This window comes from Pogoniulus pusillus, chromosome 36 (assembly GCF_015220805.1).
Source record: "Pogoniulus pusillus isolate bPogPus1 chromosome 36, bPogPus1.pri, whole genome shotgun sequence".
Lineage (NCBI taxonomy): Eukaryota > Metazoa > Chordata > Aves > Piciformes > Lybiidae > Pogoniulus > Pogoniulus pusillus.
Window position 1 is genome coordinate 8,106,934 of NC_087299.1, and position 15,605 is coordinate 8,122,538.

Sequence of the window (15,605 nt, forward strand, 5' to 3'; positions counted from 1 at the left end):
AGTGTCTGTCTAGGAAGGATTGAATTACAGACTGTGCCCAGCCCCAGCAGCTGCTGGCAGTGCTGCAAGTGGCACCAACCCCCTATGCACCATGCCAGAGGGGCAGCTCCCTGCCTGATGCAGTGAAGCAGCCAAGCAGCTGACCTGGGAAAAGGGGCTTAGGCCAGGAGTTAACTTCACATTTCCTTCCAACATTTTGAAATAGCAAAAAGCATGGCAAGAAGCATTTGGGAATAGACCTGGAGCCTCTCTCCCTTTCCATTCCCAGCCCTCTGCTCAACCTCTCCAGTCTGGAGGAGGTACCCAGAGCTCCATGTGGCACTCAGTCATGATTTTGGAAGAGAAAGGTGTTAGGTGAGCACCTAAGAAGTGTGGTGGAAATGGCAGAGAGAGATCATCCCTCCCACTGATGCAGCAGGAGCAGTGCAGCATCCACCCAACTTGCCCAGCCTTGATTTGGAAGGGACCTGAAAGATCATCTGCCCCCAAAGGCAGGGGCACCTCTCATTAGAGCAGGTTGCTCCAGCCTGGTGTTAAGACTTCATCCCTTCAGCTTTGAGCCCACAGAGGTCACCAACCTGAGGAACTAACCTGGGACAGGAAGGGCAAGCCAAGGCTCCCTCCATTCAGCTGGATCTGCTTCTCCAGGTGATAAAGCCACTGCTTCAGGTCTGACTCAGTAGGGCAGAAGATGATAAGGGGATTCAGCAGAGGACCTGGGAATGCAAGACACCAGATGAGCTGAGCAGATAAGGGCACCAGTTGCAGCATCAATAAGTAATGAGCTGGCCAGAGCTGCTGTGCTCAGAGCGTCACATCGTGGGCTGCCTGCAAGAGCATTGCTCTGCTGGCATCACAGATTTGCTTCTGCTGGGAAAGAGCTCTAAGATCATGGAGCCCAACCTCCAACTCAACACCACCATGCCCATGAAACCACATCCTGAGGTGCCACATCCACACATTTCTTGAGCACCTCCAGGGATGGTGACTCCACCATCCCCACTCCTTCCTGCCGCTAAGCATTGCCACGCATCAGGGAGCAACTCAGCAGGGGCTGCTCCAACATCCTCTCACAACCTGCTCATGCAGACAAGCCCAGCTCTGACCACCAGTCACTTTGCAGTCCAAAACCAGGCCAGCAGCAGAAAGCAAAGGACAAAAGTCAAGCTTGAAATAACAGATCTCATAGATTCATAGAATGGGTTGGGTGGGAAGGGACTGCAAAGCTCACCCAGTTGCAGCCCCCCTGTCATGGGCAGGGACACCTCCCAGTAACCCAGGGTGCTCAAGGCCTCATCCAGCCTGACCTTGAACACCCCCAGGGAGGGAGCATCCACAGCCTCCCTGGGCAGTCTGTTCCAGTGTCTCCCCACCCTCTCTGTCAAGAATTTCTTCTTCATCTCCTCCCTTGCAGCTTCAATCCATTCCCTCTCATCCTATCACTTCAAGCCCTTGTCAAAAGTCCCTCCCCAGCTTTCTTGTAGGTCCCTTTCAGGTACTGGAAGGCTGCTCTGAGGTCTTCCTGGAGCCTTCTTTTCTCCAGTCCATGGTGGGAGTCAATGATCTTAAAAGTCTTTTCCAACCAAAGCACTCCTAGGATCACTTTACCCTGATTTTTGCCCTCCCCCTCTACAAGGGCACAGGTTCTAAACTCAATTGTATCAGTGCAAGACCAGAGCCTGTCCCACCCTCTCTAAACTGATGCTTCTTTGTCCTCCCAGAGAAAATCTGTGCTCCAGCTTTCTTGCAGGCCTCCTTTCTTCTGCTTCTCAACCCCAAACACTCTCAGGATAGGGTGGCATCAGAAAATGGAATTTCTCTCTCAAACACATCCAGGCTCTTTTTAGCACATTGCTTCTTAAAACAGGAATCCAAAGTCCTCTAAAATCTTAGGTTGTGTCAGCAATGGTTTGGGTTGGACATTAGGAAAGGTTTTTTCCCTGGAAGAATGGTTAAGCCCCAGCACAAGCTGCCCAGGGCAGTGCTGGCATCACCATCCCTGCAAGTGCTGAAAGGCACAGGTCTGTGTGGCACTTAGGACCATGATCCAGTGGCTGACTTGCCAGTGTTAGGTTAACAGTTGGACTTGATGATCTTGGAGGTCTTTCCCAACCTTGGTGATTCTATGATTCTACAAGTGTGTGTCCCCCAAAAACTCAGCATCTCTGGGTGCAGAGACCCAGCACTGCTCAGGCCACACCTGGAGTGCTGTGTCCAGTTCTGGGCCCCTCAATTCAAGAGAGATGTTGAGGTGCTGGAAGGTGTCCAGAGAAGGGCAACAAAGCTGGGGAGGGGCCTGGAGCACAAACCCTATGAGGAGAGGCTGAGGGAGCTGGGGGTGTTTACCCTGGAGAAGAGGAGGCTCAGGGGGGACCTCATTGCTGTCTACAACTACCTGAAGGGAGGTTGTAGCCAGGTGGAGGGTGGGCTCTTCTCCCAGACAACCACCAATAGAACAAGGGGACACAGCCTCAAGCTGTGCCAGGGCAGGTCTATGCTGGATGTTAGGAGGAAGTTGTTGGCAGAGAGAGTGATTGGCACTGGAATGGGCTGCCCAGGGAGGTGGTGGAGTCACCGTGCCTGGAGGTGTTCAAGAAGAGACTGGATGAGGCACTTGGTGCCATGGTCTGGTTGGTTGGGCAGGGCTGGGTGCTAGGCTGGGCTGGCTGAGCTTGGAGCTCTCTTCCATCCTGGTTGATTCTATGACCCACCCCAGAGCGCAGCTGCAGCCAGCCCAGCTCGACCCAACAGTCCCAGGCCACTTCCTAGTTTCACTTTGCCACTCAAGATGTAGAACGTGGGCAGCTTTCTGACACGGTTTACTCACTGCTTCCCCAAACAGCAACCCCTGCCAGACGAACTGAGCCTGCTCTCAGGCAGACTCCTCAGGGCAGGAGCGGCCCCGGGTCGTGTTGATGTTCTGTTCCCAGCTATCACTTGCTCACCAGCACAACAGCCTCACACACCCTCTGCTCTGCACTGCAGACATAGCCCAGTGACGTCTGGCAGGGGCAGAATGTGTGCTGGGGTGAATCATTTACCAGGGAGCTGGTAATGAGCCATTCTGCTGCCTGGAGAGGAAGGTCTGGCTTTGTAGGGCTTGGAAGCAAGCAGATAAGCACACGGGCAGGATACTTTGCCCTTCCGTGGAGCCTTTCATCCCACCGTGTCTGCATTGTTTATCAAGAGCAGGTAGCAAAGGCTTTGTCTGTCAGGAAATGCAGTGAGAGAGACACAACAGAGGCAGGGAAACTGAGGCAGGCACCCCCTGAGTCAGCCCATGCAGGTCCCTCACAGTAAACAGGTGCTCAGTGCCCCTCATTTACATTGAGGGGCTGGAGTGGGGCCAGAGAAGGGCAGCAAAGGTGGTGAAGGGTCTGGAGAAGAGGGCTGGGGAGAAGCAGCTGAGGGAGCTGGGGGTGCTTAGCCTGGAGCAGAGGAGGCTGAGGGGAGAGCTCTTTACAGCTGCCTGCGAGGAGGCTGGAGCCAGGTGGGGGTTGGGCTCTGCTCCCTAATATCAAGTGAAAAAAAACAACCCAATAAAACAATAGGAAACAGCCTCAAATTTGCACCAAGGAGGGTTTAGGTTGGAGATTAGGAAGAATTTCTTTGCTGCAGGTGTGGTCAGGCACTGGCACAGGCTGCCCAGGGAGGTGGTGGAGTGCCCATCCCTGGAGGTGTTCTGAAAACATGTGGCCATGGCACCTGGGGGGCATGGCTTAGTGGGCATGGAGGTGTAGGGAGAAGGTTGGATTTGGTGGTCTCAGAGGGCTTTCCAAACCAGAACAGCTGTGTGATGTTGTTGTTGTCCTTGCTGAGCATCCAAGTGCCCTTGGCACACCATGGCTCTGGGGTCCTCTTGCCTCCTCTTGCCTCAGTTTTCTTCTCTTGGGACAGAGATCCCAAGAGGGATTTCCTTTCTTGGGGTGGAGATAAAGTAGTGATTGCCTACTTTACAGAGCTGCTAGGAGGATATCAAGGTGCTGGTGTTATTCTGGCAGCTCTGAGGGCTTCTCTGGGCAACCCAAGCCCTTCTAGAAACAGGAGGAGTTCTGCTGGTAGGGCATGACCCTTGCCATGGCACTGCTTGCTCTGCCAGCTCCCCTCAGGCCAACCTTTCAGACATATCCTGAGGATACCACATCTAAATTGGGCCCCAAAGGAAGAGAAAATGAGAAAGCAAACTCCTACCTAAGCCTGAAGCTGGGGACATGCCTGAAGCTGCTGCTGCGAGGAGGGAGGCTGCAAAGCAGAGCTTAAAAGGCTGCTGCTGCTCATCCCTCTGCTGCCATTTCCCTCAGCCCCAGGGGCACGTTTGCAGCAGGACCATGACACAGCCTTGCTGAGCAACCTGTGCCAGCCCTCGTGCTCTTTTCATCTGCCCTGCTCTCTTCCTCTTTTCCCTGTGAATGCTTCCAGAGGAACATCAGAAGCAAGAAAGCTTCTTCCTGGAGCAGCAGCAGCTCATTTCTATCTAAGGCTCTATGTAAACACTAAAGCTGCAGAGGTAACTCAAGGTGCTCAGCAACCTCACTGGCACCAGAGGCTGTGCAAGGGGGAGGACCACAGAGCCACAGCAGTGGCCAGAGTGTCTTAGCCTGGAAAAGACCTTCAAGATCATTGAGTCCAATCATTAGTTTCACACTGACAAGTCCTTGACAACACCAAATCCCTCAGCACAACATCTCCACTTCTTCATGCCAGTGCACCAAGGGACAGCTCTGCAAGCTGCTGAGCTTTGGCCCCACAGAACCCCAGAATGTCAGAACCCCAGAACTCCAGCTAGGGGCTGGAAGGGGCCTTTGAAGATCATCCAAATCCAATCCCTCCTGCCAGAGCAGAGTCACCCAGAGCAGGTTGCACAAAACAGCATCCAGGTCAGTTTGGAATGAGCCCAGAGGTGGACATTTCACAACTCCACTGGGCAGCCTGCTCCTGTGCTCTGCCACCCTGAAGGTAAAGGAGTTCCTCCTGGTGTTTAGATGGAGCCTCTTACGTTCAAGTTTGTTCCCATTACCTCTTGTGCACTTCCAGTGATGGTGTTGGTACCTTCTGACCTACTGAACAAGCCCAGAAGGAGCAGAGCAAGAGGAACTGCTGCTGCCACAGGATTTCTCAAGAAAATCCTTTGTGCCTCAGAGTCATGAGACAAGAAACTTCCACCCCACCCTGTGTGGGGCCATGGACAAGGCTCCTCTCCCCTCCATGCCTCTATTTCCCCCTCCTCCAGCAGAGAACTGCTCCACTGCTCTCCCAGCTATCCTAAACATCACTGCCTCCAGGTGTTCTTGGTGTCCCAGCTCCCTGACAGACGCAGCACTCTCTGCCTCAAAGCCTTTGGATTGCTCTTTCTCTGAGCAGGACATGAACCCAGCAGAGCTGGAGGCAATTTTCCAGCCAGCCACACTCCTGCATGTTTTCATACAAGCAGAACAAGTTTGCCCACCCCACTGCAGGCTCCCTGACAGCTCAGGCCTGGGAGAAGGTTTTCCTTCCTTTTGCAGGCTGGAGAGCCCTGCTTGGGGGAGAGCAACAGAACCACAACTCAGTAGTCCTTAAACAGGTTGGTGATACCAGGGTTTGGTTTGATCTGGAGGTCAGTTTGTGCCTCTCTGGGCTTTTTGTTCAGGGTGTTTTGGACTGAGACAGGTGAGGGTTGAGTCTGGACACAGCACTGCTCAAAGGAGAGCTCAACCATCAAAGAGATGATTAACAGAGCAGGAAATAATGTAGCTGATTGGTCCCTTTAAAAAGGCAATTGCTCAGTCTGAGGGTGACTTTCTGGTCAGCACAGCACTTGGGAATCTGAGGAGTTGGTTCTGTGCTGGGCTGCAGCAAGAGCAGGGTGGGCAGCAGGGCAAGGGAGGGGATTCTGCCCCTTGGCTCTGCTCTCCTCAGACCCCACCTGCAGTCCTGGGTGCAGTTCTGGAACCTCCAACACAAGCAGGACATGGAAGTGTTGGAGCCAGTGCAGAGGAGGCCACCAAGATGCTGAGAGGGCTGCAGCAGCTCTGCTCTGAGGACAGGCTGAGAGAGTTTGGGCTGTGCAGCCTGGAGAAGAGAAGGCTTGGGGGAGACCTTGGAGTGGCCTTCCAGGATCTGAAGGGAGCTACAGGAAGGCTGGGGAGGGAATATTGACAAGGTCTGGGAATGAGAGGATGAGGAATGGGTTTGAAGTGGCAGAGGGGAGATTGGAAGTGGATGTTAGGAAGAAGTTGTTTGCAGTGAGGGTGGTGAGAGACTGGCACAGGTTGAGGTTGGTGAGACACTGGCACAGGTTTCTTGGGGAGGTTGTGGAGCACAGAAGCACCCAATGGGATCAAAGATCACATTCTGTGCTTCTGTGCTCCACAACCTCCCTGGAGGTGTTCAAGGCCAGGTTGGATGAGGCCTTGAGCATCCTGTTCTGGTGGGAGGTGTCCCTGCCTATGGCTGGGGGGTTGAAACTGGCTGAGCTCTGAGGTCCCTTCCAACCTTCACCATCCTCCATTCCTCTGTATTCTACTCAAGGTGTGGCCTAACCAGCACTGAGTACAGGAGCAGATTCCTCCCTCCCTTGTTGGAAGCAAACAGAGAGGCACCAACCTGCAATGCGGAACGCGTAGTCCCCCAGCCCCGAGCTCTGCCCCTTGGTGATCTCACACACACTCAGCTCTTTCAAAGGCAGCAGCCCCTGCACAAGGAGAAGACACAGCTGCTACACAAGCAGAGGACTGGCAGTTTGAAGGCTCAGCTTGCCAGGGTGCTGGGCCAGCTCATTGCTGGTTCCTCAAGTCACCTGGAGGCCAACAAATCATTTCCAAAAGGAGAGGACTTGACAAACATCTCCAAAGCAGCCATGCTCAGTGTTAGCCACCCCCTCCCGTGGAGGCAGAGCACAGGCATCCTGGTTCCCCTTTTGGCTGCCTGTTTGCAATTGCCCAGCATCAGCAGGCTGAAAGGCTGATGAGCAGTTTGCCAGGATAGCTCCCCGAGGGTGCCCTCAGCTTTTGCTCTTCCACTCCCTCCCACATGCTTCTTTCTCTGCCCTGCAGGTGAAGAACTTCCCCAGGGCTCACAAGCCAGGGGCAAGTCCACCACTGGCACAGAGATCAGTGGGATTTTGAGCAGCAGGAGCTCTGACCCTTGCCAAAGCACAGCTCTCTGAGCTGGGTACTCTGCACAAAGATAAGTCCAGGTGGCCAAACACCCATGCCTGGTCCTGCCTGCCAGCCCTGCACAAGTCTCCATCCCACCTCTGTGTGGTCCTTTATCTCTGCCTGCAAACAAGAAGCAGGAGAAAGTGAAGCTGCAGCCCTTCTCCCAGGAGCTTGGGAAGGGATTCTCTGGGGTCACCTAGAAGAGGTCAGTGGCAGCCTCCTGCCTTGTCCCATTGCATCTCCCCAGTGTGCCCAGTTTGGCCATCCTGCCCAGCTCCCCAGTGCTTGCCCCAGCGTGTCCAGGAGGTGCCATACCTGGTAGGTGAGCCCGTTGGAGCCCACAGACTGGAAGTACAGGTAGGACTGGAAGAGCTCCAAGAAGCAGTCGTTCACCTCCTGCAGAAGGGACACATTCTGGGGCTTATCTCAAGACTCTTTCCTCCTCCTGCATCTCAGCCTGATCTGTGCCCAGTTCCAACCCAAGAGCCACCATCACAGCCCTGCTGGTGGATGTGCTGCCAAGCCCAGCAGCTGGGCATGGAAGCACAGCCCAGGTTCCCACTGGGATAGGAGCTGGTGGGTGCCAACCAGTACCCATGCACCGCATGGCAGCAGAGGTCCCTGGGCCACACAGTAGCCCGAGGAAGTCTCCGTGAGTCACACTGCCCAGAGTGACACTTCCCAGCCCTGCAGAGTCATTCTGTGCCTGGCACACCCACAGACAGGTGCCACAGCTTACCTGGCAGTGCTGGAACTTAAACTTGACCTTGGAGTAGTAGATCATTTTGCCCATGTTCCTCACCACCATTTTCCTTCGTCCCTTCTTGAACAGGCTGGGGAACCTCTGGTCCAGGTTTTCTTTCTGGTTCTCTTGGTTCTGAATGTTCTGTAGCAAAGGTTCAGGAGAAGCAGATGAGAGCTGGTGGCGGGCAGGGATGTGACACCTGGACAAGGAGTTCCCAGAACATCCTCCCAGAAGGGTTGGTTCAGAAAGGTGCCCTGGGCAGGTGCCCTGGGCAGGTTGTTGGTCGTTTGGTCTCCATGCCAGTGTGGAGCTGGGGTTTGCTTACTGCTGGGAAGCTGCCCTGGCTGAGCAGAGGGAGGTGCTGCCCTGACCTAGTCAAAGATGTCCCTCCTCACTGCAGGGGGGAGAGACAAGGTGACCTTTGAGGGTCTCTTCCAACCCAATGCATTAAGGATGGTTGTCTGGGTTGGGCAAGGGTGGGTGCACAAACACCCTGCACTGAGTGTCCCAGCTCCTCTTGCCATGCCACTCGAATTCACTGCCCCAAAGGACTGACCACAGCCACACAAGCACAGCTTTTGCTCCACTGGGGACAGTGGGAAGGGTTCCTTTGCTCTAGTTTCACCTGGATCACTCAGCTCTCCCATCTGCTTGGTTTCTGTAGGTGGAATCTGTTGTCCCAAGTGCCCAAACAGCTCTGAGGCAGAGTCCCACAGCCATAAAGCAGCTGTAAGGCACCTGAAGCTGCTCCTTGTCGGTGCAGCAAGATAAGGGAAGCCAGCAAGCACTGCAGGAGATGACCTGAGAGGGAGACAGCACTCAGGGCTGGGGAAGGGGGAGGCAGTTCCCTTATTTCCTGCATTCTGGCTACAGGGAAGTCCTTCCTTCTGTCCCACATCCCTAGGGTCTGCTCCTGCTCTGGCAGGGGGTTGGACCAGACGAGCTTTGGAGGTCCCTTCCAGCCCCTGACATTATCATTCCTGGGGAAGAACATTTCTGCTTCTGGAGGCTGGCTGATTCCCATGGGGAGAAGGGAAGGGCTGTGTCCCAGCAAGGCCACGGACACCACTGACTCTCCCCAGGTCCACAGCCTACTTGCCTGTGTTAGCCTCAGATTAGACACATCCCAAACTCTGGGTATTGATTCCCCAGCAAAAGAGGAAGGCAGGCAGCAGATGGAAAGTCTGCCCTGCTGCTGAGTCACCAAGTCGTGAGGGCACCTCAGAGGGAGCCACTCTGAGCACTGACCACCATCGTGCTGGGGGTGCTCAGTGGATCACCACTCTGAGCACTGATGGTTCTGGGGGTACCTCCAGGGAGGCTGTGGTGGCAGGGTGCAAAGGTGGCAGGGTGATCTGAGGGGCTCAGATGCTTCTCTTCAAAGAGCTTTGGCAGGAATGAGCAGGGAGAGGGCTGGGGGGGCTCAGGAGGGATCGGGTGACAGCCCAGCACGCTGCAGAGCCAGGAGCTTCCAGCAGCCACTGCCTCCCCACGGCCCGCCCGGGCCGGCAGTGTGTGCCCGCTGCCCCTGCGCCCTGCCAAGGAGACAGCTGCCTAAGCCCCATGATGAATGAGGAGGCAGCAGAGCTAACAGAGCTGTCTTGCTGGGGCCTCCATGACTCACCCCTCTGGCATGAGCTGAACCCCTCTGCTAACCGTGCCAGGGACATCGCAGCGCTCAGCCCAGTAACAGGAGCCTGACGCTGCCAGGACCCTTCCACCTGCAAGGCTTTGGGGGGGCGAGGAGGAGGGGGGGGTGGTCCTCCCTCACTGAATTTAGGGTTTAGGGCAGGGTTAACCCTTTCTGTGCTCCAAGCTTTTCCAGATGGCTCCATGAACTCATTCCCAGGTCCTCCCAGGGAGGTGGGAACCTGCTGGCTGACAATTAAGGGTCTGACTGCGAGGCAATTAGGCGTAGGAGAAGATTGCACTTGTGCTGCAAGCTGCTGTCAGAACAAAGAGCAACTGATCACCTGACAGCTCTGGCAGCAGCAGCACAGCCCTGCTCAGATAAGGGCAGCAACCAGCAGCCAGGGAGGGGGAAGAGAGGAGAACGAAATGAAGTTAAGGACACGGCGATAAGCGGCACCGCCAGGCCAGCAGCTGCCGGGGTGATGCTGCTGCCCGCAGCAGGGCAGCCAAACGCCTCAGGAACAAGCCAGGCTCCAAGAGGCAAAAGCACAACCTGGGAGCTGGGAATCCATCAGCAGCTTTGGCAAAGAGCTCAGTTAACCTGCCAGCTCCCACGGGGATCTTCCCAGGGGCAGGAGGGAAAGAGAGAGCTTCCAGGGCTCCACTCGGCGGCAGGAAACAAGTGGGATGAACACAGCCCTCTCCCAGACAGGCAGAGCACAGCCCTGAGATTGTCTAAGCCCAGGCTGGGAGAGACTTTGAGCAACCTGGACCAGTGAGAGGTGTCCCTGTCCAGGACAGGGAGGCTGGAACCAGATGATCTGGAAGGTCCCTTCCAGCTCAAGCCAGTCTATGCTTCCATAACCCCAGCTCATCCCAGCTCAAGCCAGTCTATGCTTCCATAACCCCAGCTCATCCCAACTCAAGCCAGTCTATGCTTCCATGACCCCAGCTCATCCCAGCTCAAGCCAGTCTATGCTTCCATGACCCCAGCTCATCCCAGCTCAAGCCAGTCTATGCTTCCATGACCCCAGCTCATCCCAACTCAAGCCAGTCTATGCTTCCATGACCCCAGTTCAAGCCAGTCTATGCTTCCATGACCCCAGCTTGCCAGGGTTTGCAGCAGGCCTGAGAAGACAGCTGGATTTAGTGGCTAAGGATGAGGACACCTCCAGGTTCAAAACCACATCACTGAACTCTCCTGCTGCCCTTTCAGCCACACACAGCAGGTTCCACCCACCCATGTCAAACCAGCCTTGCAGAGCCCAGCAGGCTGATCACCTCTGATCAAGCCTTGTGGCTGTGCAGGAAGAAGTGAGGGGACTCTATGATGGCTTTTGAGGCTTGGGGGGACTCCATGATGTCCTTTGAGGTTTGAGGGGTGCCAGAGCTGTCCCAGCCTCACAGAATCACAAAGTCTCTCAGGATCAAGTCCAACTAACATACCCACTCTGCAAGGTGCACCCTAAACCATGGCCCCAAGCACCACATCCAAACGACTTTTGAACAGCTCCAGGGTTGGTGACTCCACCACTCCCCTGGGCAGCTAATTCCAGTGCCTGACCACTCTTGCTGGGAATTTTTTTTCCCCCTAATATTCAGTCAAAAGCTACCCAGTGGCAGCTCAGCTCACTTCTCTCCCTGGCCCATAGCCTCCCTGAATCCACAGTGATAGAATCAGAGAATCAGCCAGGCTGGAAGAGAGCTCCAAGCTCAGCCAGCCCAGCCTAGCACCCAGCCCTATCCAGTCAACCAGACCATGGCACTAAGTGCCCCAGCCAGGCTTGGCTGCAACACCTCCAGGCACAAAGACTCCACCACCTCCCTGGGCAGCCCATTCCAGTGCCAATCACTCTCTCTGCCAACAACTTCCTCCTCACATCCAGCCTGAACCTGCCCTGGCACAGCTTGAGGCTGTGTCCCCTTGTTCTGTTGCTGGCTGCCTGGCAGCAGAGCCCAACCCCACCTGGCTACAGCCTCCCTGCTGGCAGCAATGAGCTCTGCCCTGAGCCTCCTCTGCTGCAGGCTGCACCCCCCCAGCTCCAGAAGGAAAGGGAAGCAGCACTTCTCGCTCCTCTGAAACCCTCCCCAGGCAGCTGCTGTCTGCCCTGGCTGGGCTCTGCTGGTGACAAGCCCTCTCCTCCCCCCAAGCCCATCCTGAGGAGCAGTGTTTCCGTTAGCTCAGCTTTCCCACTGGAAGCTCGGAGGAGGAGGGCTGGAAGCTCGGCTGCTCTCCGCCTCTGACAGAGCAACAGGTCTCTGGCAGTGCCCTGACATGTTCTCCCTCTGCCTCATCCTACAGGTAGAGCAAGTTGCTAATTAACCTGCCTCAGCCCCTGCAGACCCCAGTGACTCCCAGCTGAATCACTAACCCCGGCAGCAGGAAGAGCTCAGCCTTGCAAGGCTGCAGCCCCGCGGGGGGGTCTGAAAGCTGCTGTCTAACGATAAAAGAGGCAAATGAGAAGCACAACTCTCCTGGCACATGCTGCCCTCCCCCTCCCTGGTTCTTAGGCTTAGGGGAGTGTGGGAACTGCAGAATCCTTTTGGTTGGAAGAGATCTCTAAGATCATCAAATCCAATCGTTTTTTAACTCTGCCAAGTCTGTGAGCAGGAAAGGCTGAGAGACCTGGGGCTGATGAGCCTGGAGTAGACCAAGAGGGCAATCTTCTCAGGACTGATCAATAGACAGAGGGTGAGGGACAAGAGGATGGGGTCAGCCTCTTCTCAGTGGTGCCCAGTGACAGGGCACAAGCTGGAGCCCAGGAGGTTCCATCTGGACAGGAGGAGAAACTTCTTTGGTGTGAGTGTTCTGGAGCTCTGGAGCAGTTGCCTAGAGAGGCTGTGGTGTCTCCTTCTCTGGAGAGATTCCAGCCCCACCTGGGCACTGTGATCCTGGGCAAGCTGCTGTGGGTGACCCTGCAGAAGGCTGATGGGAGAAGGCAGCTCTGGCTTTGTGTGCCCATGGCAGGGTCCAGAGGGGACACAGAATCACAGAACCTCAGAGGCTGGAAGGCACCTCCAGAGCTCATCTAGCCCAACCTCCCTGCCAAAGCAGGATCCCCCCAGGGTAGTTGGCACAGGAATGCATCCAGGTGGGGGTTGAAAGCCTCCAGAGAAGGAGACTCCACAGCCTCTCTGGGCAGCCTGCCCCAGGGCTCTGCCACCCTCACTGTAAGGAAGTTTCTCCTCATGTTGAGCTGAAACCTTCTCTGTTCCACTTTGCAGCTGTTGCTCCTTGGCTTCTTGCTGCTGACCACCCAAAAGAGCTTGGCCCCAGGCACTTGGCCCCCACCCCTCAGATATCTGTAGACACTGATCAGCTCTCCTCTCAGCCTTCCCAGCAGGGACCTGCTTTGCAGGGACATCATTTGCCCCAGCCCCAAGCTGCCTGCTGTGACCAGAAATCTGGTGACCCAAATCTCCTCTGAGATTGCCTTGGAAGAGTCCTGCTCTGTCAGCCCCTCTCCTGCCTGGCCCCACAGCAACTGGGCACCTCCTGCTCTTGGAGGTGTTTCTCCTGAAAAGACCAGAGTGGGAAAGGAACCAAACCAAGGCTTTCTCCAGGCCACACAAGAAGCTTGTGGCTGAGCAAGGAGCTAGAATCCATCTGCCCCAGGCAAGGGTAACATCTAAACGACTGCTCCACCCTCCTCCTTTCCCTGAAGAGATCTCACACTCTCCCGGGCTCCCGAAGGAATCATCTCCTGACCTTTTTTCTGTCAGCTTGCTGGGTTTGCTCTCCAGGATCCTCTACAGTGAGAGCTCTCCCTGCTTCCCCAGGAGCAGCCAGGATCCAGGCAGGACCTGTCAAGTGCTGCCTGACCCTCCGGGATGCCAGCTGGATCCCAAAGGGAGCCATGCCTGTGCCACACACTCAGTGCTACAAGAGTTGGGGCTCTGCAGCCTGGAAAAGGCTTGGAGGAGACCTTGGAGTGGCCTTCCAGGATCTGAAGGGGGCTGGGGAGGGACTATTGACAAGGTCTGGGAATGAGAGGATGAGGAAGAATGGGTTTGGAGTGGCAGAGGGGAGATTGAAAGTGGATGTTAGGAAGAAGTTGTTTGCAGTGAGGGGCTGAGACCCTGGCAGAGGTTGAGGGTGGTGAGACACTGGCACAGGTTGCCCAGGGAGGTTGTGGAGCACAGAAGCACCCAATGTGATTTTTGATCTCCCTGGAGATGTTCAAAGCCAGGTTGGATGAGGCCATGAGTGTCCTGTTCTAGTGAGAAGTGTCCCTGCCTATGGCAGGGAGGTTGGAACTGGCTGAGCTTTGAGGTCCCTTCCAACCTAAACCATTCTGTGATGCACAAACAGCAGGCAGAGCTTTGGAGCAGTCCCAGTTTTGCTGTGCTTCCCACCAGGACACATTCCCTAAAAGAAAGGCCAGCACTCAATCTGTGCCCACCTCACAAGCCAGGAGTAGGCTCCTCAGTCCTGTTCCCTTCTCAGGCTCACAGGAGGCAAAAGCTGTTTGGGTTTGGAAAGGTCCAACTCGGAAGCTGTTGGATATGGATGTGGTTTAAGGTGGATCTTGTAGAGCAGGGTTATAGGTTGGACTTGGTGCTCCTGAGGGGCTTTGCCAACCTGGGGAGTTCCTGTGGGAACCCTGGGAGTCTGTGGATGGAAATGGGCTGGGACTGCAAGGTCCCCGTTTGTGGGAGCAGATGTTTGAGTCTCTCATGTGCAGGGCTGCTCAGAACTGGGTCATGCAACTCACCACACCCTTGACAAGCCTCATCACCACTGAAGTATATCTTGGCAGCACCTTGAAAGCCAAGAGATAACATCCTGCAGCTGACCTCTGAAATTACCTGCTGCTGACCTTCTCTGAACTTACCTCTGCCCAGCTGCAGTGCCTCTGCCTCAGTTTCCCCCTCCCCATCCCCTCGCAGCCTCTTTACCATCCAGCGGGAGAGATTCTCATGCTCCACCTCACCGGCTCCTGACGCTTGCTCCACACCCCTGACCCACCCAAAGGGACCAAGTAAACCTCCTGGGGTTCATGGTTTCACCTCTGCTTTCCCTGAGCAGTGCTGGGAAGTTGGCCACATGGCCACAAGGCTGTTAGGTGCCTGAGACAGACCTGCCCTTCCTGATTACCTTCCCAAGCCTCCTAGCTGCCTGCTCCCTCTCATTCCAGCGTGGGAATGAATCATCCTGCCTTTGAATGCTCACTCACTCTGCTTTTCCCTTCCTTCACAGGCCTCCCAGAAACAAAAGAACCACGAGCAAAGGGGCGTGTGTGAGATCTTCACACCGTGCTGCCTGCTTGGCTTTTGGCATGACCCTCCCACCCCATCCCATCCCATCCCACGGTTCATAGAATCATGGAATTAGTTTGGTTGGAAAAGATCTCCAAGTCCAACCATTTGGGTTGAGGTCTCCTCAATGTCCTGGAGCAACAAACTGCTGCTATAAAAGGCACAAGGCTCATCCCTTCCTGGGCTGCAGATGTGACCTCCATCTCCTTGAGACAGACCTGTGCCTACCTCCAGATCCAGACCCATCATCCCTCTTTTGCACAGTCTTGTCCTTGGGGACTGTGGGAGTTATCTCAAGGCTCAACCCTTCCTGGGCTGTAGATGTGACCTCCATCTCCTTGAGACAGACCTCTTCCTACCTCCAGATCCAGACTCATCATCCCTCTTTTGCTCAATGTTGTCCTAAGGGTGGGAATCACCTCAAGGCTCATCCCTTCCTGGGCTGCAGATGTGACCTCCATCTCCTTGAGACAGACCCATCCTACCCCCAAACCCAGACCCATCCTCCCTCTTCTGCACAGTCGTGTCCTTGGGGAGGGTGGGAATCATCTCAGGGCTCATCCCTTCCTAAGTTACAGACATGACCTCCATCTCCTTGAGGCAAACTTGTTCCTACCCCCAGATCCAGACCCATCATCCCTGTTTTTCAGAGTGCTGTCCTTGGGGAGGGTGGGAACCACCTCTGGGAGCAGTGGGGTTGGGGTTTGATGTGTTTGTACTTGCCTTTCCTGGAATATACTGCAGGATGTTTTCTGAGGTTGTGTCTCTCTCTTTCCCTCCTTCCAGCCCCAAAAAGCTGGGCAGCTTTTTCTTCCCACTTTGTCTACAGA

At 55.3% G+C, this 15,605-nt stretch overlaps 1 protein-coding gene across 1 annotated transcript in view; it reads right to left on the minus strand.

Annotated features, from left to right (window-relative positions):
- The window catches only part of PLEKHN1 (pleckstrin homology domain containing N1), a 33,701-nt gene that overhangs the window by 16,401 nt on the left and 1,695 nt on the right, over nucleotides 1–15,605 (minus strand). The window contains exons 2-6 of the mRNA XM_064171728.1: nucleotides 15,499–15,598; nucleotides 7,879–8,025; nucleotides 7,455–7,535; nucleotides 6,586–6,673; nucleotides 592–716 (exon numbers count right to left, since the gene is read on the minus strand). Coding sequence (XP_064027798.1) covers nucleotides 592–716; nucleotides 6,586–6,673; nucleotides 7,455–7,535; nucleotides 7,879–8,025; nucleotides 15,499–15,598 — 541 coding nt within the window. The remainder of the gene's footprint in view (nucleotides 1–591; nucleotides 717–6,585; nucleotides 6,674–7,454; nucleotides 7,536–7,878; nucleotides 8,026–15,498; nucleotides 15,599–15,605) is intronic.